The following is a 20,723-nucleotide window of genomic DNA, read 5'->3' as shown; positions in this document are numbered from 1 at the left end:
TCAAATACATATGACAAATTCAGCACTCAACACAATGCATTTCTTTTAAATCGTGTGTTTCTCTTAAATGGCAACAAATTCTGAAACACAACTTCCAAACCAAATGAAACTGATGAGTGTTTTCATTTTTAGTCTCTGATTTCACAGAAACGTTCACGGAAAGTGCGACTACGTTACTCACACAGTGACCCCGAAAGTGTTTTGACGTATTCATATCTCCACATTGGTGTAAAGGCCCTTTACTACTACTTTAACATAAACAGAAGGGCGACAAGGAGAAAGAAAATTTTACAATTTTTTTGAGAATTTATAAATATGTTAAGTTGTTTCTATTGTAGGCTTGTTTCAGACATCTGAAACACATAGTTTAACATTTTAAGTTTGTTAACTGTTTGTTTTTAATTAAAGGATAAAACTTTATTCTCAGCGTCTCGGAAAAAAGAGGAAATAAAAAATAAAACTTTTTAAAAGTAAGACGTTTCTTCACAAAAATCCTCAAAAAACTGTTTTAGCAATTATTTCATTAAATTTCTGTAAACCATCAGGCTTCTTATTTACAGCTTATGAGAGTTTTCATACTGTCATAACGTACCCTGAGAGGTGGAGGAGGGTTTTTTTTTTTTTTTTGGTTTGTGTGCCTGAGCCTTTGTCTTATGTCAGCTTCCTTTGTAGTAGCTTTAGATGCTTTTATCGGGACTGCTAGAGGTAGAGCTCTTTTTCGCAGGGCAGATTTATGTGATCTACAATATCAGAAACTCCTAGTTTGGTATGTTTTTTATTTTATGCTGTTTTCAATCAGGCTATACTAGCTAAATTTCATGCATTTGTCATTCCTTGTTGTAAAATTTCAGTTGTGCTTACATAAGAGTACACACATTACATTGAACATTTAAACTGCACTCTCCCCTCTCTGCACAAATGCATGCAGTTAAGTATGTAATTAAGAAATAATTAAAATCGGTTTGTATTGAAAACAATGCAAACCATGAATTCTGCATAAAAATTCAATTTGGAGTATGATTGAATTTTGATGTTTGCATTGCTTTCATTATGCTCATTTGTTTTTCTGTTTGTACGCACACCTTTAGCTCACAGTGACAGACCACAGCATATTAAACTCTGATGTGGTGTGAAGTGTTATAGTTTGCTATTATATTTTTGTCACTGAGTAAGTTTCCAGGTTTTGTAAAGATGAGATGTGATAGAACTCTTTTGAATCATTTGCATTTATGTTTATTGATATAATAAATTCCATTTATTAAAAATAAAATTACAAAACTTGTATATATGTATGTATGTTTATGTGGTGTTACTCTGTCCCTACAGTTATGATAATATTTACAAAACACGGTGTTTTTTTTACCTGCTTATAATGTGATCATCAAGAATATCTAAATGACCAAACTAAATACTACACATAGATAGATAGATAGATAGATAGATAGATAGATAGATAGATAGATAGATAGATAGCTAGCACCATCATGTGGTAGAAAACATTTGACAAATCAAATGCTGAAACCGAATTAATGGCCTTTTCTCTGTCTGTCCACAGATGATGGAAGATGAAAAGATTACAGTGAGAGGGGAGGACCTTGACTGGTCTGATTTGTATGAAAACTATCACTATTCAGACTCGAATGGCTCTTATGAAGGGGGTGATATTTGCGACCTGACTGAGAATGTGAATTTTGAAGCCGTGTTCATACCAGTTCTGTACTCTGTGGTGTTTGTTGTTGGTCTGCTTGGGAACGGATTGCTGTTGGGAATACTGGCTCGGAGTAGAAAGACCTGGAGCGTAACAGATACCTTCATCCTCCATCTGGGAGTGGCAGATATCCTGATGCTGGTGACGCTGCCCATCTGGGCTGCACAGTATGCCCAAAGTGATGGATGGACATTTGGTACTCCCCTTTGCAAGATCGCTGGAAGTGTTTTTACAGTAAGTATTGTGCAGGAATAAAGTAAATATCTGTATTTTCAATTAATTTTGCAGAGGCTTCAAAATATGTCTTGCTCATCTCTCATTGATTTCTTTAGATTAACTTCTACAGTGGGATTCTTCTCCTGGCCTGCATCAGTCTGGACCGCTACCTGTCCATCGTCCATGCTACACAGATGTACTCAAGGAAGAAGCCTTGGGTTGTTCAGGCCAGCTGCCTGATGGTGTGGTGCTTTTCCCTGCTTCTCTCCATCATTGACTGGATCTTTTTAGAAGATGTGTTCGATGAAAGACGAGTCAGGAGAGAGTGTATTTCCAATTATTACAAATTTGGTGAGGAGGCTGTATATAATTGGAGGTTGGCATCACGCATGATTTATCTCATAGTGGGCTTTGTACTTCCTTCTGGTGTAATGATTTTCTGCTACTCCCGCATCCTGCATCAGCTGAGCTATGGTGCCCAGAGCCATCAAAAGCAGAGAGCTTTTAAAGTTATTGTGGCTGTGGTGGTGGTTTTCTTTATCTGCTGGACACCGTACAACTTCACAATCTTAGTGGAAACAATTCATTTTGATAACAACACAGAAACTTGTTCAGGCACAACATCTCTGGAGAAAATTAAGACAGTGACCACCTGTGTGGGTTTCATTCACTGCTGCCTCAATCCCATCCTGTATGCTTTTGTGGGTGTGAAGTTCCGCCGTCAGCTCATGAGCATCCTCAGGTCTCTGGGCTGCAAAGTGGCGAGTGCAAAAATCCAGTCTTTTGTCAGCAACAGGAGAAGCTCCATGTGGTCCGAGTCTGCCGACACCTCCCACTCCCTTGCTATCTGAGAAAGACAAAAACAACAAATCTGATTGACCTAAACAATCATGAAGACAAATACATGAACATCAGCACATACAACTTGTGTTTGTATCGTTTTTGTGTTACATTACCTGAAATCAGCACTGGTTATTTGCTACAGTTCTTAGTGCACCAGTAGTTGAATGAGACAGAACAGAAATAACTCACACCTGCATTTGTTGGCAGTGTATGAGATTTCCTGTCTCCGTTTTCTCGGCAGTATTGTAATAGAAATAAGTTATGACAGCACGAGAATTATTAATGTAAAGAGCTACTATTTTATCTTAAAATGTTTTAAACATGTATTTTATGCTACATTTATTTTGCATATTGATTTATGTTTTATGTGTAAAATGTTCAAATGTAAAATAAATCTTTGTTATCATAATAAAGTCTGTTTTTAAGATTATACCTACAGGACCAACAGGCCTATTAAAGGAATCTTGGATGATTATTCATTGAAATAAACTTACTTATTCTTACAGCTTTGGAAGTTTTGGAAACACATATCAAAATTACAAGACAGTTCATCAGACAGTGTGTACAGTCCTTTGATGAGGTGTACTGGTCTCCAGGTTCCAGTTTCTATTTGAGGCCTGGTGACTAATTTGATGAATTTTTCTTTATCTGACAGAGAAATTGCATGAAAGTTAATTTTCTTTTATCTTTGTACTTAAAACAACAACCTAAAATATGAATAAAAAAGGACACATATTATTCACATACAGACTACACATATCGACTAAAATCAAAACCTCTTTTAAATGTCAAAATAATCTGAAACAAAACTTAAAACCAAATGAAACTGATGTGCGTTTTCAGGTTTAGTCTCTGATTTGACAGAAACATTTGCAGAAAGTGTAACCACCTTACTTACACACTTACCTCGTAAACGTTCTTATCATATGCAAATCTTCATGTTGGTGAAAAGGTCTAACATAAACAGAGGGGCGAAAATTACAGATTGAGATTATTTTATAGATGTGTAAAAATATATATAACATTTTAAATAAGGGATCAAGTTTATTCTCACTGTCTTGAAAAAAGAAGAAACAAGAAATAGAATAAAAATTAATAGTGAGATTATCTTCACCAAAATGTTTTATCAGGTCACCTTTGGTGATGGTGTCTCTAAGATTGTGTAAAACTATCAAAAGTCCTGATGCAATTTTACGAATGTTTTTACGTGTAATGTGGTCTGCAAGGTGGGGGAGGGTTTTCTGGCTTTTGCCTGAGTCTGTCTTATGTCAGCTTCCTCTTCAGTGGTAATACATGCTTTTATCGGTGCTGCTGGAGGTAGCTGAGCATATTTTTGTGATCTAAAATATCAACAACTTCTACTTTGGTATGTTTTCATTTCATGCCTATCTTTTAAAAAATGATTTACTGTTTTATCATTGTATATTAGTTAGTTCTGATTCCTCGTGCAGTTCATTATTATAGAATTTTTGTTCACCTTTCTTTACACACATCACATTATGGATTCAATTGCACTTTCTCATCTCTGGACAAATAAATGTGATTAACAGTTTACAAAATGATCACAAATTGACTTTTGAGGATGAACACTTGCTTTACTCTGTATTATTTTCTTATTTTTTTCAGTTTGTAGGCACACCTTTAGTTCACAGTAACAGACCACGGCGTGTTAAAATGCACTGTGGTTTGAAGTGTGATAGTTGCTAGAATATATATATATATATTTTATCATTCAAGAGGTTGTTGAGATTTTCTCAAAAATGAGGGTGTAATGGATGTGATACTACTCTTTGGATCCTTTATTTTAACAAAAGTACGATTAATTCATGATATAGCATTAAGTCACAGAGAATTAAAATTCAGATTAATGTTTAGAGCCTTGTGGCTCTTAATTTCTCGCAAACTGAATTTACACGTGCTACCTCTTGGATGTGCACATTAATTTCTCTTCCCCAAATTTTGCGACTAAATTTAAAAAAAAAAGAAAAAGAAAAAGAAAGAATGTAAAACAAATTAAAGAGACAAAAAAACAACAACAATGTTGATGGAAAAGTTAAAAGTGTGTGTTCATAATTTCTTTTTGGTTTTGAGATGGGATTTATGTTTAGGCTTATCTGCACACTTAGTTCCTTGCTTTAAGTTGATTCTTGGCGATTTCACTACATTATTGCAGGGTCTTTACCTTACAACGTAAAGTGCCTTAAGGGAAGTGTTGTTGTGAATTTGGTGGTATATAAATAAAAATGCACTGAAAATTTATTGGAATTGATTAAACTAAATACAGAAAATTACAAAAATTATTTTTACTTTTAGTTTGTGTAACCAAAAATAAAACAAACAAAAACACTGGTGTCCATAGAGACATATAGTTGGATGGCACCCCCATCTGGTAGAAAAAAATATGACAAGTCAAATGATGAAACAAAATTTCCTGTCTGTCCACAGATGATGGAAGGTGGAAAGATTTCACTGTCAGAGGAGTACTGGCCGGACTTGTGTGACAACACCTCAGTCTGTAACAGCTCTTATGATGGCATTTATGAGGATGAAATTAATGACCTGGCTGAGCATGTGAATTTTGAAGCTGTGTTCATGCCAGTTCTGTACTCTGTGGTGTTTGTTGTTGGCCTGCTTGGGAATGGATTGCTGTTGGGAATACTGGCTCGGAGTAGGAAGACCTGGAGTGTGACAGATATATTCATCCTTCATCTGGGAGTGGCAGATATTCTGATGCTGGTGACGCTGCCCATCTGGGCAGTACAGTATGCCCAAAGTGATGGATGGACATTTGGTACTCCCTTGTGCATGATCACTCGAAGTGTCTTTATGGTAAGTATTGTGCTGAAGTAAAGATGCAGTGAAAATATCTGTACTTTCACTTATTTTAACAGAGGTGTCTTGTCTCTCATTGATTTCTTTAGATTAACTTCTACTGTGGGATCCTTCTCCTGGCCTGCATCAGTCTGGACCGCTACCTGTCCATCGTCCATGCTACACAGATGTACTCAAGGAAGAAGCCTTGGGTTGCCCAGGCCAGCTGTCTAATGATGTGGTTCTTTTCACTGCTTCTTTCCATTATTGACTGGATCTTTTTAGAAGAAATGTTTGATGATAGACGAGGCAGAAGAGAGTGTGTTCACAACTATCGTAAATTTGATGTGGACGCAGAAGGCTCTTGGAGGTTGGCATCACGCATGATTTATCTTATAGTGGGCTTTGTGCTTCCTTCCGGTGTCATGATTTTCTGTTACTCCCGCATCCTGGATCAGCTGAGGTGTGGTGCCCAGAGCCTTCAAAAGCAGAGAGCTTTTAAAGTTATTGTGGCTGTGGTGGTGGTTTTCTTTATCTGCTGGACACCGTACAACATCACACTCTTAGTGGAAACAATTCATTTTGACAACAAAACAGAAACTTATTCAGGCACAACATCTCTGGAGAAAGCAAAGACAGTGACCACCTGTATGGGTTTCATTCACTGCTGCCTCAATCCCATCCTGTATGCTTTTGTGGGTGTGAAGTTCCGCCGTCAGCTTATGAGCATCCTCAGGTCTCTGGGCTGCAAAGTGGCGAGTGCAAAAATCCAGTCTTTTGTCAGCAACAGGAGAAGCTCCATGTGGTCAGAGTCTGCAGAGACCTCCCACTCCCTTGCTATCTGAGAAAGACAAAACCAGGGAAATACATAAACATCAGAATGTACAGTGTGCTTTTGTATATTGTTGTGTTAGATGTTTTTGTCGTTGTTGTTGTTGTTATTATTTTCCGTAGCTGAACATGAATTAATAATATTAATAATAATATTTCTTTTTTCTAATTGCCGGGCAGTATTGTAATAGAAATAAGAAATGACAACATGAGAATTAATAGAGTAAAGAGATTAATACCTATTCAGCTTGTATTTTATATATTTTTTCTTTGTATCTTGATTTATGTTCTGTACAAAATCTTAAAATGAAGATTATATTTTTTTTTAAGTATGATAAAGTTTCCAATATAACAATTCCCACAGGACCTGCAGGAATATTAATGGAATTTGGGTGATTATTCAGTGAAATGTAATTAATCGATATTAAAACTATGCAGGAAACTTTGGAAATGTGTCAAAAACAGTTCATCAAGCAGTTGGGACCTTCCTGTGATTAGTCTGGTCTCATCTGGAATCTGACATAAAAATGAGTTTTCTTTTGACTTTGTGCTGAAAACTACAAAAAACTAAAATATGAATAGAACAAGTTGTTACAAATATTATTGACATACAGATAACACAGACTAAAAAAACAAAAACAAAACCCTGTTAAAGTCAAAGTAAAATTTATTCATATAGCATCTTTCATACAACTTCACCAGGTTTGGTTCTACATCTGAGACCTAGGAGCCCCACAGACTTCAAGTAGATCAGCAATATATTTAGGTCCAAGACCCTCAATGCTTTATGAACCGTTAACAGTATTTTACAATCAATCCCTTTACACACAGGAAGCCAGTACAATGATTTTAAAATTAGTTGTAATATGATCAGTTTTTCCTGGTGTTGGTCAGAAATGTAGCAACAGCATTTTGGATGTACATTAAATTAAAACCAATAAAAACAACAATTATAATAATTTAGCTTACTAAAAATAAATGCATGAATAAGCATTTATTATCTTTTTTTTGCCACAAGACTCTTAATTCTAGTTCTAATATTCTTAAGATGGAAGAAGATTGCATAATGGTCTTTATATGACTATTCAAATTCAAATCTGCATTCATAACTATGCTAAACAATTTTAAATTGTTCTGTTGTATTGAATTATGTTGACTTTCATTTTTTGGGACCAAAAGTGATTACTTCTGTTTTTCAGCATTAAGCTGAAGAAAATTATGGCTCATCCATTCATTTATTTGGTGAACACATTTACCCAGTAACTGCAATGTATTAGAATTATAAAGATAGCACTAACATATACTAAAAATGCAAAAATGAAATAATAATTCTGAAGGACGACTTACCACTAAATTAAACTGATGATTGTTTTCAGGTTTAGTCTCTGATTGCAGAGAAAAGTTCACAGAAAGTAAACCTTACCTTACTTACACACTTATCCTGTAAAGGTTTTTATCATATCCATTTTTTTTTTTGCCTGTCCCGTTTGGTTCTTTTGCCATCAGAATTATTGTCTAAAGGCAAAGAAAGATGTCCAACAGATTTACTTTACCAAATGGACCATCCCAGCCTTGCCGTATTGGTCTATTTGATTGACCTTTTATTGTTTATTTTATTTTATTTTCACTTGCTAAATACAGAACAGACTTGACAGGGGAGAAGAAAGGGGAGAAAGAAAGAGGGAAAGAAAAACAGCAGAGAAGAGGAATGTGACAAAGGGCAAAAAACAAAAACCAACAAAACAAACAGACAAAAAATACATATATCAATCACCTGGATCACCTGTTGAGAAAGAAAAAAGAGAAAACAAGCAAAAAAAAAAAAAAAAAGAGCAATATTATAAACAACATCATCGCAAGGAACTATGTGAATATAACAGTAAATACTAAATATTAAATATTATTGTGCAGCACGTAGGATCGACAGCGCACAGTGTGCTTTGAGGTAGGAGCCAAAAAGGGTGTAGTTTGTGTGTGTGAGCACCTGTGTGTACACCTGTGAGCATGAGCGCGCTTGTATTTAAAACGTTCCTTCATGTAATGATCTGCTAGAGGGTGTGGGGAGCCACAGCCCTGTCCTCCAGGGCATGAAGCAGGTATGGAGGAGATCCAGGCTCCAGACATCCAGAGGCCCCTAGAACACAAGCGACCAAGGCAGACCAACAGAGGGGCAGCGGCGCCACTATCCCGGAAAGAGCTGAGGGGAGCACCAGATGAGGGGTCACTGAGCAGCCGCGGAGCAGAAGCCAGGGGGGGTTGCTGTGACGTGCCATGTGCCAGAGTGACCGAGGCCGAGAGGCCGAGGGCACCCCACCCCCGAAGGGGCCCGAGTGAGCCCCATGCTCCAGGCAAGCAGCCACCAGGAGTGAGCCGGTGCGTACCTGGACGCCCATCCCCGGACACAAAGAACCACCAATGCACCGATGTCTGAGGGCGTCTGCCACTGGCAGGGGAAGTAGTGGGGGGAGATAGGCCTCCATACCATGGAGGGCCTGAGATGTCCCTAGAGAGGTGGCGTCTGATACCCGACCTGACATGTAGACACAAACAAACAGGCACACACAGATACAAACATCCATTCCCACCCTCATGCTCTCAAATGCAATCACTCATATACATATTTTCACACTAGTGTAAATACATTCCATAAAGCTTTCTTGAGCTAATCTGAAGGCCACATGAAGTTTGGAGGTCTATATTGATTGACTCTGCAGAAGGTTCACGAACCCATACCCAAGCGCAGAGCCCACTTTGTGATTTTAGGTGGGTTACCTCTTTGTGGCTGCTGTTCTCAATCACTTCCACTTTGTTATAATACCACTGACAACTGACTGTGGAATATTTAATAGTGAGGAAATTTCACAACTTGACTTGTTGCACAGGTGGCATCCTATCACAATACCACACTGATCTCCACTGAGCTTCTGAGAGCGAGCCATTCTTTCACAAATATTTGTAGAAGCAGTCTGCAGGCCAAGCTGCCTGATTTATACACATATGGCTGTGGAAGCTACCAGAACAGCTGAATTCTAGATGGGTGAGAGAATACTTTTGGCAATATAGTGTCTCTAAAACAAATCCTGACTGAGCTTACAAACTAACGTAGATGAACACTAAGGCAAAAAAACCCCCCATACAACATGCTTTATTATTGTAGAGAACTACTATTTCACCTCAAAAAGGTTTTATACAACATGTGTTTTATGATACATTATTTTGCACATTGATTTATGTTTTACATGTGTTCGAATACAGAATCATTATTCCAAATAACACAAACAAGTCAGTTTTTATAGTTTTTTATACAGTACACCCACAGGATCAAAAGGCCAGTTAAAGAAATCTCACTGACTTAATGATCGTTAAAGTTATACAAGGACAGCTATCAAAACTGAAAGAGAGTTTAGAAAAAAACCCCATCAAACGGTTGCTAAATTCTTTTGATTGGGACAACTAGTTTCTAGGTTTCAGTTTCAATTTGACACCAGTTGACTAATTTGTTAAATTTTCTTTATTTGACAGCGAAAAAGCAAAAAAGAAATGCAACAAAAAGCAAAAAAAAAAAAAAAACCCTAAATAAAATAACTTTATTCAAATGTTAATAACATATTGATAACACTTATAGACTAAAACTCTAAGCCTTTCAATTCTGAAACATAACTTCAAAATGAATCTGATAAGTGTTTTTAGGTTTTGTGCCTGATTTCACAGAAATGTGTACATAGGCAGTGGAACCACCACTTACACACTGATCCTATAAAATTTTATAGCATATATTCACATTAATAACAAAAATGGAAGGGCAACAATGAGGAAATCTTACAGCTTTACAGCAAATTTATAAATGGGTTCAGTTATCTCTGCTGTAGTTAGTTCCAGACATCTTAAAAGCACAATTTAAATATATGAAGTGCAGTTGTAAGCTATATTTTCAGCATCTTAAAAAAAAAGAATAAATACAAAATAAAACATACAAATAAAATTTAAAAGTATTGTTATTATTTTTTACAAAAATACTTTTTTCAAAACAAAGCTAATAATTTTATATAAAAACATCAAATGCTGGCTCATAGTGTGCCTATGGTGGAGGAGTTTGTTTTGGTTTTGTTTTTGTGCGAGCTTCCTCTTTAACCGATTTAGATGCTTTTAACGGCACTGCTGGAGGTAGAGCTCTGGACACATTTTTATTATCTACGATATTAGAGACTTCTACTTTGGTATGTTTTTATTTTATGCCTATATTATTGAATTATTGAATTATTTGTATTTTTTAATCATTCTATACTGGCTATTTCTAACTTTTCACGAGTATGTCATTATTCTTAAATTTTGGTCAACATCCTATTATGCATTTTAACTACATTGACCACTCTCTGTTTACATTAATTAATTATGCGTTTAAGAATTTACTAAATGATCACAAATTGAATTGATTTGATGCAGAGGGGTGTATGTTTTTCTTTACTGGATTGTTTTTCTGTTTGTATACACACATTCGGTTCTCAGTGAAAAACTACGGCATATTAAACTGTGATGTGATGTGAAGAGTGATATTTTCCTTATATATTTTTTTAACATTCAGTTTATGACATTATGTTTACGACACACTAATGTCTAGAGCCACCTGACTCTTAATTTCTTGCAAAATGTGAATTTACATGCTTCCTCTTGGTTGGTGTATATCAGTTTCTCTTCCCTAAATTTTACCAGCATAAATAAAAGAAGAAGAAGATTGAATACAAAACAGTTAAAACAAATTAAGAAATTAAAAAATAAATCAATAGTATGACTGAAATGGTTGACACTGTCTTTTGTTGATTGGTACAAGTAATTCAGTTAATAAAAATAAATAAATAAAATAAACCGTACAAAGCAAAACTTTATGTATCCAGTTTCTGCATTTGTTTTTTGTTTTTTTTTACCCTGCCTCACTGTTAAAATATTATCTATTAAAAAAAAACAATGTGCTCTTTACCTGGAAAATATTAGTAGTGTTTCCAACTACTTTAACTGGAAGGCACGGGATATCTAATGCAGCAGCTTTTTTAAAGGCATGCATTAAAAAAAAACAAACAAAAACTAAATACAGAAAACATGATCAACCATGTGGTTGAAAACCACTTCATAAGTCAGAGTCTAAGTGAAAATTTGCGTCCTTTTCTCCGTCTGTCCACAGATGATGGAAGATGAAAAGATTACAGTGAAAGGGGAGGACCTTGACTGGTCTGATTTGTATGAAAACTATAACCATTCAGACGGGAACATCTCTTATGAAGGGGGTGATATTTGCAGCCTGACTGAGAATGTGAATTTTGAAGCCGTGTTCATACCAGTTCTGTACTCTGTGGTGTTTGCTGTTGGTCTGCTTGGGAACGGATTGCTGTTGAGAATACTGGCTCGGAGTAGGAAGACCTGGAGTGCGACAGATACCTTCATCTTCCATCTGGGAGTGGCAGATATCCTGATGCTGGTGACGCTGCCCATCTGGGCAGCACAGTATGTCCAAAGTGCTGGATGGACATTTGGTACTCCCCTGTGCAAGATCAGTGGAAGTGTTTTTACAGTAAGTATTGTGCAGGAATAAAGTAGTACAAAATATCTGTATTTTCAATTAATTTAGCAGAGGCTTCAAAATATGTCTTGCTCATCTCTCATTGATTTCTTTAGATTAACTTCTACTGTGGGATCCTTCTCCTGGCCTGCATCAGTCTGGACCGCTACCTGTCCATCATCCATGCTACACAGATGTACTCAAGAAAGAAGCCTTGGGTTATTCGAGCCAGCTGCCTGATGGTGTGGTTCTTTTCCCTGCTTCTCTCCATTATTGACTGGATCTTTTTAGAAGATGTGTTTGATGATAGACGAGGCAGAAGAGAATGTGTTCACAATTATTACAAATTTCGTGAGCAAGCAGTATATAATTGGAGTTTGGCATCACGCATGATTTACCTCATAGTTGGCTTTGCACTTCCTTCAGCCATCATGATGTTCTGCTACTCCCGCATCCTGCATCAGCTGAGGTGTGGTGCCCACAGCCTTCAAAAGCAGAGAGCTTTTAAAGTTATTGTGGCTGTGGTGGTGGTATTCTTTATCTGCTGGACCCCGTACAACATCACTCTCTTAGTGGAAACGTTTAATTTTGACATCAGTAATGAAACTTGTTCAGACACAACATCTCTGGAGAAAGCAAAGACAGTGACCACCTGTGTGGGCTTCTTTCACTGCTGCCTCAATCCCATCCTGTATGCTTTTGTGAGTGAGAAGTTCCGGCGTCGGCTCCTGAGCAGGGAAACAGTGTTCATGTCACACTTTAATGTTTCAAATCATCAAACAAATCATAGGTGAATTGTTCCCCCATCCCCTGAACGTGCTTCCTCTAAATAAGACATGTCAGTCAGATTAAGGAGCTCCTCTAAGTATTTTCTTTACAGTCTATGTCCACAGTTGAAGGCAGCAGCACCCCACCTTCATTAAATACTGTGTGAGTAGAGCACCGCTTTCCCCTCCACCTTTTCTCATGTTTATGCTCACCTCATGATAATAGATGGAGCTCCAAAATGATTGATTCTTTTTTTCTTTCTTTAGGAGTGAGAATTCTCCCTAAGTTGTAAAGCTTTAAATATTTATTTCACTCACATGCAAATTCAGTTCAATTCAATTCGATTCAATTCAATTTTGTTTGTGTATAAACCTAAATCACAAGAGCAGTTACGTCAGACACTTGATAAACTAAGATCCTACAGTAAGTACACAATAATTGTTGGGGAACTCATGGTGGCTCATGGAGCCTTGTTACAGTATATTTGAGTTGATGGTTTTGACCCTGTGTGGATATGAGAAAATCCAAAATTAATTAGATTCATTTTGGATTCAATTCTTGTGTTTTTAAAGTAACTAACGATGTATACTGTACAGCAGGGGTGGGCAATTCCAGGCCCCGAGGGCCGGTGTCCCTGCAGGTTTTAGATGTGTCCTTGAACCAACACAGCTGATTTAAATGGCTAAATTAGCTCCTCAACATGTCCTGAAGTTCTCCAGAGGCCTGGTAATGAACTAATCATGTGATTCAGGTGTGTTGACCCAAGGTGAGATCTAAAACCTGCAGGACACTGGCCCTCGGGGCCTGGAATTGCCCACCCCTGCGTACAGCTATTCAAGCCTGGAAAAAGAACAGTTGAAAGAAACCGTTAAAAGCCCAAAATTACCATGAAGTTCATGCTTATGATGAATTTATATAAACTTCCAATCACAACTGTAGTCTCTGGTACAAAGTGTAAAGTTTTAGTTGATGTTACAGAGAATTCTGACTGACTGAAAAGTTCTTTAAATAGGAAGGACCCACTGGTGTTATGCAGGGACCCAGTTGTTTTAAGCTGGGTTTTTTCCTGTTTATATAGGCTGCTTTTGAAAATATCAGGATTTACACCCAGGGATATACTCTCGGTCTTGGAATACTTCTGGAAAACACCGTTAGATGAGGATTTTACGCTCAGGATTAAAGGCTAAATTTACTTTTATAGACAAATATTTTTTTATGTGCACAAAAATTGTCATGTAATGAAGTTTTGTTTTAAAAACTTCACATAGTCAACATAGCAAAAGTCAACCCAATGAACATTCAGGCACCACATCTTTCAAAATTCAAATTTACTAGACACACTTTATTTACACTACTTCAAATGGCATTTTAAAACCAACCAACCAAATTACTGTAAACAATATGGTTATTTACTACATTTTGAAATATATGGAATTAATTAACAAGAAAGCCAATCTGTAGAAGATTTAAAGAGATATATTAGACATGCAGAGAGATTCTTTCCAGTCCACACCGCAAGAAAGATGAGGTGTGAGGCTTAAATTACAGGCATTGACACTGGTACTTTTTCTGACTTGACTCTCTGTGGCTCTCCTATACAAGTATAATTAATGTATGCATAGGTCTATAATTACTTCACAGAATTACTTCAGCTGATTTTGTGTGTGGGATTGCATAATTTCTGTGGCCTATAATGCATGCAGTTTGGAAATGTTGTCTATCGCTGGTGATTTTAAGACCATAATGAAGGCCACCATTACTCTTACTGTTATACAATGTTCTATTATTTTAATGTTTTTATGTTAAACAAACTGTTTTTCTGAGCTGTATAAAAAAACTTAACAGTTTGGAAAATTCAAAATCTGAGGTCTGTTAGAACATGTTTCTAAAAAGCAATTTTAGACATAAAAAACACATTTTTAACAAAACTTCAAAGCAAAAGTAAAATAAAAATGTAAAATGAACACTTAAATGAGTGAACATGTTTGTTGGTGAGTTTATAGGTAGTTAAATCAAAAATGCTACTCCTCAGTAAAAGCTTTTGGCTCTTTTTTGAGGAATTTTATTTCCCAGAGTTTATATTTGTGGTAATAACAATTTTGTTGCTAAATAAATAAAAAGTAAAATCAGAGAAATAACTGTTACAATTGCTAACAAAATAAATGTGTAAAAAAAAACATTTTTTAATAGAACAAAAAAATGAGTAAATTATTGTTTTGGTTAGTTTATTGGTTGTCAGTATATATGCTGCTCTACAATCTTATTGAGCTGAAGGGAACTTTCCTGTTTACAACATACCATTACTCTACATATTATAATGACTCCCAATTTTTAATGTTTACAGTATAGAGTTCAGTGCAGGAGAGGAGCCTGCAAAGATAAAAAAGCAGCATTATTACATGCATTATTTGCTTATTTCTACCTGCTTTAAGCATTATCAAAACAAAAAAGCAGCATTCAAATCACGTTATGAAACCACTGTGTGACTTGTCTTCTGCTCATGAAGTCTTTACTTAGTACATGTCAACTGACGTGACAGAAGACTGCGCAACATTTTGGTCTATTTCTTCCCTCTTTTTTTCTGTATATATTAAATTTTTATAATGGCCTGTGTAAACCGAGGAGAAGCTTTTAAGTTAAGTTCACGACCTATTTGGCAAACAGATGAAGAATGCATGTAAGAATGATAGAGAAAAAGTTAAACTCACATCCAGCAGTTTTTGTAAAAACAGCTTACATGTTTTTAACTGGAAACTGAAACCATAAAAATGAAAGGTAGACGCACTGGCTCGGTGACAGAGATCTTACGTAACAGATGGAAACAATGAGATATAATGTGACATGTGACTCACTTCTCCAAAACAACTGACATGCACATGACCGACATTCAGATAAACATGTGGACAATGACACGGCTGCTTTTGTTTTCATAATTACGTGAAAGGCAAATATCTGACAATAGCAGGCTGATGGCAGCAGTGCTAAGATCATCCCAACCACAGTCATGATGTCTACACTATAAACATTTCAGTCTTAAAGCAACAGAGAGTAAGGTGGATTAAAGACACTGTCTGCAAACACAGCCAAACAGGGTCAACTAGCCCTGGATTTGTGTTAATTATTTAGTATTTTTGCTAAGTGCGCTTACATTTGATCAAGTTGTATACAAAGACTTTCTCTTTTTCTTTTGGACTCTATTTCTAAAGATTATGTTGATGCTGATACCAGATTTGTTACTCATTAAACAAAAGACCTGATTAGCTGGTTTTCTCTATCTTAGTTGCCAGATAAACTGAAGCAGGAAATAATGCTTGAGGTGCAGCTGAAAACTGTAAACCACATCTTAAACATGAAGAATGTTTCTGCTGCTTTTGACAACCACCATTTCTTTTATTGCATCGTGCGCTCTTACAGACTCTTTAGAGTCACAAAACACTAAACAGAGGAAGGAGTGCGTCGAAACGAGGAAACTGAATATTTTCAAGTGTGAAATTACTGTACAGCGAGTTTTCAGAAGAACACTCAGTGCTGAAAGTACATTTATTTCTGAACATAGTTACATTTCTCAAGATTGTTAGGATTTGAAACCAGGCAAGCATGGCAGGTTACAACGTGCTGGGCAGTGTGAAAGCATAAAACCACAGGCTTTTTTGTGTGTGTGCAGCACAACACAGACTATTATCATCACAATAAGTTTTTATCTTCTCTAACTTCTGTTCTTCTCCCACATACTGGTCTGCTGGTTTTCTGTCAGCTGGCTCTGTTCACAAAGCCTCACACAGTTCTTCCTACTAAACACAGACACGTCTTCAGATGACTGTAAATAGAAAGCTATGAAAAGGGTGCAGCACCCCTCCTCCACCGTTGTGCTCTGTCACCTGACTGATGACATCACTACTTTTTTTTCTTTTCTTCCTGTGTCACATTTGTACATTCCCAGAAACAATGATTTTTAAAGTTAAGTAAACTGGCCTGAGGGGAAATCCCTTAACTGCAAAGCAATCACACACTGACATGTCATTACACAATCTTGGAATTTACTGCTTCAAGACAAGTCAAAGAGAGCAGATAGAGAGAACGCTTAAACACTGAATTGTTTTAATGGTGTTAAAGTTATAAACTGTTTGGGACTGATTAACATACGATGTCAATAACACTGCCAAAGGTAACAACTTGCATTACACTGAATTTCAAAGATTATGATATTAGCTTTACGATAACTGTGTTAAAAACTGTTAATTGACAACACAAATGTTTTACTAATCATAAAAAACTAAATACCTTTATTTTAAATAATTCAAAAATAAAATACAGACATCTGTTTTAACCCTTTTGGGTGAGCATATGTCACCATGATGCATGTGTGGAATGTGAGAGTCATTTTTATATATAAACATCTGCTTGTCAGTTACGCAGAAACAAGTCCTCCACCCCTTGAACTCATGACATGAAACTGCATTCACTTCCTCTCAGGAGTGTAAAGTTGAGTCTTGAGTCGCAAGAGAGTATGTTCATCTTCACTAAGGTAACGGATTCTCTGCATCCGTCATCTGTTTCAGTTCTTCTTGCTGAACCTGACTGTGATCAGGCTGCTGTCTCTGGCCTACACCAAGATCCCAGAGTGAGCCTTCTGGTTCAGTTTTATTACATCTCAGCATGGCCAGTAAGTGTTGCCTGAAATTTCCACACAGGCCGAGATACAGCAGAGGCCTCAGGCTGGCGTGAAGGCAGCCTAACGCAGAGGTGACCATAAGAAGTATTTTTAGTGAACCTTCAGAGCTTTTATGTAAATCATTAGGATGTTTCTGAAGTCTGTTCTGGACAGTATCCAAAAAAAATATGAAGTTGTACGGCATCCAACACAGACAGAATACGCCCACCAGAGACAGGATGACGGTGACATTTCTCTGCATTCGGGCCCCATTAGAGCTGCACTGCCGCCATAGCATATGTGAGAAGATTATCAGCATGAACGCAGGTAGCACCAAGCCAAATATGTGGTGGAACAGGCGTGACCACAACTGCCAGTCAGCTCCAGATTGAGGGTAGATGTGAACACATGTTTTCGTTTCTGTGGAGTCCTTTTTAGCCCCTGGGAAAATCCAGTCAGGTACGGTGAGGATGACAGAGATAAGCCAGACTGACAGGCAGCTGATGTGAACAAAGAAGGGCTTCTCGTGGGAATACAACTGGATGCCATGGATGGCAGAGAGATAGTTTTGAAGACTGATGCAAAACAGCAGAAAGATTCCACAGTAGTAGTTGAGCTAGAAGAAGACAGGGAGAACTTTTAGTGTAAGACACAAACCTCTAACTTCTATAAAAATTACACTTCATTTCTTCCCTTTCACATCTGTCCTCTTCTAAACTGCTGTTCTAAGCTTGTTCTCTTCCTTAAAAATGTTAAATACTCAGTGGATGTCACTGTCATCCTGTTGAGTACAATGACTCTGTTCTGCACATTCTGCCAAGAAACTAAATTCAGCAGAAAAATGATGGAGTACAGCAAAACAAAAGAAAATTTTCTCACAGCTTCACAGAAAATGTCTTGCTTTTATTTTCAGTCTCTATCTGATTCACACAACATCTAGTCCTTACCTTGAAAACGACTCCAAAGATCTGGCTGAAAATGCCCAAGGACCAGTCACAAGGCTGACTTGTCTGTGCAGCCCAGAAGGGCAGCATTAACAGGAGGAGGATGTCTGCGATACTCAGGTGGAGAATAAAGGTGTCCGATATGCTCCACTGTCTCCTCTTTTGAACCAGAACTGTCAGGAGAATAATATTTCCCAGGATTCCAACAAAAAACACTATGGAGTACAGAGCAGGGACCCACAGTGCCTCACTGCCTCTTTTCACAAAAGACTCATCCCCTGGATAATCATACTCATAGTCCTCCTCAGGAAATGTGACATTCTCTTTAAATATTCCATCGAGATCCACATCTAGATCACCCATGTTCGTGAACTGTGAAGACAAAAATGTTGAAACACTGAGACCAGACAAAAATGCTGCAGTGCCTCAGAAGCTCTATGTCAGAATAGATTCCTCTCTTTCTTTCTTTCTGGGTAAAAGTCAAGTTAGTTCCCTGAAATTTCCCTTTGGTAAACCCAGCTTATAGTAAATGCACAAACACAACAACTCACATGTTATGATGTAGCAATTGTGGGGCTGACAAACGGAAAGTACAGTTTTCCTTAGTCACTCACACACAAACACACACACACACACACACACACACACACACACACACACACACACACACACTTTTAATCTATAAAATTGCCTGCCCGCTTTGCTTTTTACCGTTGTTAAAATAAAGCTTCTACAAAACCAGAAGACTCAAGAGTTAAGGATAAGGAACGCTAAGCTTGCGCACACAGTTATTGCAAACAGACAGTAGACAGAATTATCAGTAACTTTCATGGCTGCCAGTAAAATGTTCATATGTTAAAATACATATTGTAGGAGGGCTGATATATGCAAATAAATGTACGTACTTCACAAAAAGAGCTTCGGCTGTAGAGTTTGAGAAGCTTTCTGCGCGCTGTAGGTCGACGATACTAAAAACAGGACCCGCGCATAGCCTACCGCTTCAAACTCGGGTCACTCAGTTTTAAAGGGTGACTACCGGTCCGGTGTTTTTGGAGGGAGCACAGACGAACTCCCGCAGCTGTCCGACGCCTGTCAAGTACAACTGAAAAACGCGCGATAGCGTTCTTTACAGCTACCAAACACAGTTAAATTATAGAACCATAAAACTGTAATTACAGAACAATACGCTGAAAGTAGATCCACAAACATAAGCGCTCCGGCAGACGTAACTTAGAAGGAGACGGTGAAAAAAAAAGCTGAGCTCACCACAGTAGTTCGCTTATTAGAGACACGCCCCGCACACAAACTGCTACCTTTAAACGTGTCACGCACATAAAGGAATTATAAACATTTTAATTTCTACACCACTGACTTGTTTGGGTTCATCACACGTCACCTCGCTCGCAAATTGCCACTTCAGTCAAATAATACAATACGCAAAACACAATATTTTATTTTTCAAAATAAAATACTGCATAATAATTGTACTACAGCGGATACGACTGAAAATCCAAAAGAAAGAATTTAAGAAAAAGACTAGGCTCTGTGGTTTTGTGGCGCTCAGACAGACACCTTACAGTGGTTACACTGGCTAATTCTCTGTGACCTCCGTGTTTAATGTGGAAAAACAGGTGGTTTGTTTTGAAGGTCGCCCCCAACTCACTTCCGTGTGTCGCCTTTAGATGTCTGGCTTGATTCAGGTTTCTGAAACGAAGGAAACAAAACAGACAAAGCATCGCATAAATAGCTGCGAAACTAGAGGGAGCTGTTGAGATTGTGAGATGGGTTGGCCGGCTGGAGTTACCTAACTCCACTCATAAAGTGATGATGATGCTATTTAAACAAACCTAAGAGTGTAGCAGATAATTAGAATTAAGTAGAGAGCTAAATATCAAAATGATGCCAATCTAACTTTAATTGTGAAAGAGACACTAATGTAAGTTTCATATTAGTTATTTTAATTAAACTGATTTTTAACATGACCTGCTCAAAAGTCGTTTACCGCAGTCTGTGGCCAAGACGAATGCAGCTGTTGTTTGTTGGTGCAGGTGTCAGAATATTTATAACATGCAATACTTTGAAAATATTTTAAGCCGTCCTTCGTTTTTAATTTTTTTTCTGGAAAAATAGGAAATAAGTCAATGTGTAAACATGCTTATACAACGTGTAAGGTTAAAAACAAAAAGTTTAGATGTCTGCCGTTTAACCCAAATCCAGCAGAGGGCGCTCCATTGCAATCAAACGATGGGTGATGATGTGCATGTGGCGTTCCATACATGTAAGTACGTATGTAGTATCATTGTCTTTACAGGAGTATTTTATCTGTTTTTAGCCTGGTGATGTTCATGAATGACCATATCTTTGTTCATTCATTTAGTTGCACTGTTTTATATCTGACTT

At 37.3% G+C, this 20,723-nt stretch overlaps 4 protein-coding genes across 6 annotated transcripts; 3 read left to right on the top strand and 1 right to left on the bottom strand.

Annotated features, from left to right (window-relative positions):
- The first annotated feature begins 691 nt into the window (after positions 1-691).
- Positions 692-3,172, top strand: LOC102796142 (C-X-C chemokine receptor type 3-like). Its single transcript, XM_006808171.2, has 3 exons — positions 692-766; positions 1,556-1,942; positions 2,041-3,172. The coding sequence occupies exons 2-3, from the start codon at positions 1,556-1,558 to the stop codon at positions 2,773-2,775; spliced, it is 1,122 nt and encodes a 373-aa protein (XP_006808234.2). The 5' UTR covers positions 692-766; the 3' UTR covers positions 2,776-3,172.
- Positions 3,173-4,059: 887 nt separating this feature from the next.
- LOC148100542 (C-X-C chemokine receptor type 3-like) lies at positions 4,060-6,842 on the top strand. The gene is made up of 3 exons (XM_087847793.1): positions 4,060-4,133; positions 5,213-5,596; positions 5,689-6,842. The coding sequence occupies exons 2-3, from the start codon at positions 5,213-5,215 to the stop codon at positions 6,421-6,423; spliced, it is 1,119 nt and encodes a 372-aa protein (XP_087703919.1). The 5' UTR covers positions 4,060-4,133; the 3' UTR covers positions 6,424-6,842.
- A 4,743-nt stretch (positions 6,843-11,585) lies between these two features.
- LOC102782110 (C-X-C chemokine receptor type 3-like) lies at positions 11,586-12,754 on the top strand. Its single transcript, XM_035915512.2, has 2 exons — positions 11,586-11,972; positions 12,077-12,754. The coding sequence occupies exons 1-2, from the start codon at positions 11,586-11,588 to the stop codon at positions 12,752-12,754; spliced, it is 1,065 nt and encodes a 354-aa protein (XP_035771405.2).
- A 3,421-nt stretch (positions 12,755-16,175) lies between these two features.
- On the bottom strand, positions 16,176-19,737 carry LOC102795437 (C-X-C chemokine receptor type 3-like). Of its 3 annotated transcripts, none has more exons than XM_006808169.3 (3): positions 19,696-19,737; positions 18,327-18,695; positions 16,176-17,995 (listed from the first exon to the last, which is right to left on the bottom strand). In XM_006808169.3, the coding sequence occupies exons 2-3, from the start codon at positions 18,684-18,686 to the stop codon at positions 17,249-17,251; spliced, it is 1,107 nt and encodes a 368-aa protein (XP_006808232.2). In that variant the 5' UTR covers positions 18,687-18,695; positions 19,696-19,737; the 3' UTR covers positions 16,176-17,248. The 3 variants fall into 3 exon arrangements, with proteins under 3 accessions (XP_006808232.2, XP_006808233.2, XP_006808231.2); XM_006808170.3 differs by having other exon boundaries at positions 19,590-19,725; XM_006808168.3 differs by lacking the exon at positions 19,696-19,737 and adding an exon at positions 19,229-19,681.
- Between the last annotated feature and the right edge of the window lie 986 nt (positions 19,738-20,723).

The sequence above is a fragment of the Neolamprologus brichardi genome, chromosome 11 (assembly GCF_056152115.1).
Source record: "Neolamprologus brichardi isolate AB-2024 chromosome 11, ASM5615211v1, whole genome shotgun sequence".
Taxonomy (NCBI): domain Eukaryota; kingdom Metazoa; phylum Chordata; class Actinopteri; order Cichliformes; family Cichlidae; genus Neolamprologus; species Neolamprologus brichardi.
This window is presented reverse-complemented; position numbering and strand designations above follow the sequence as displayed.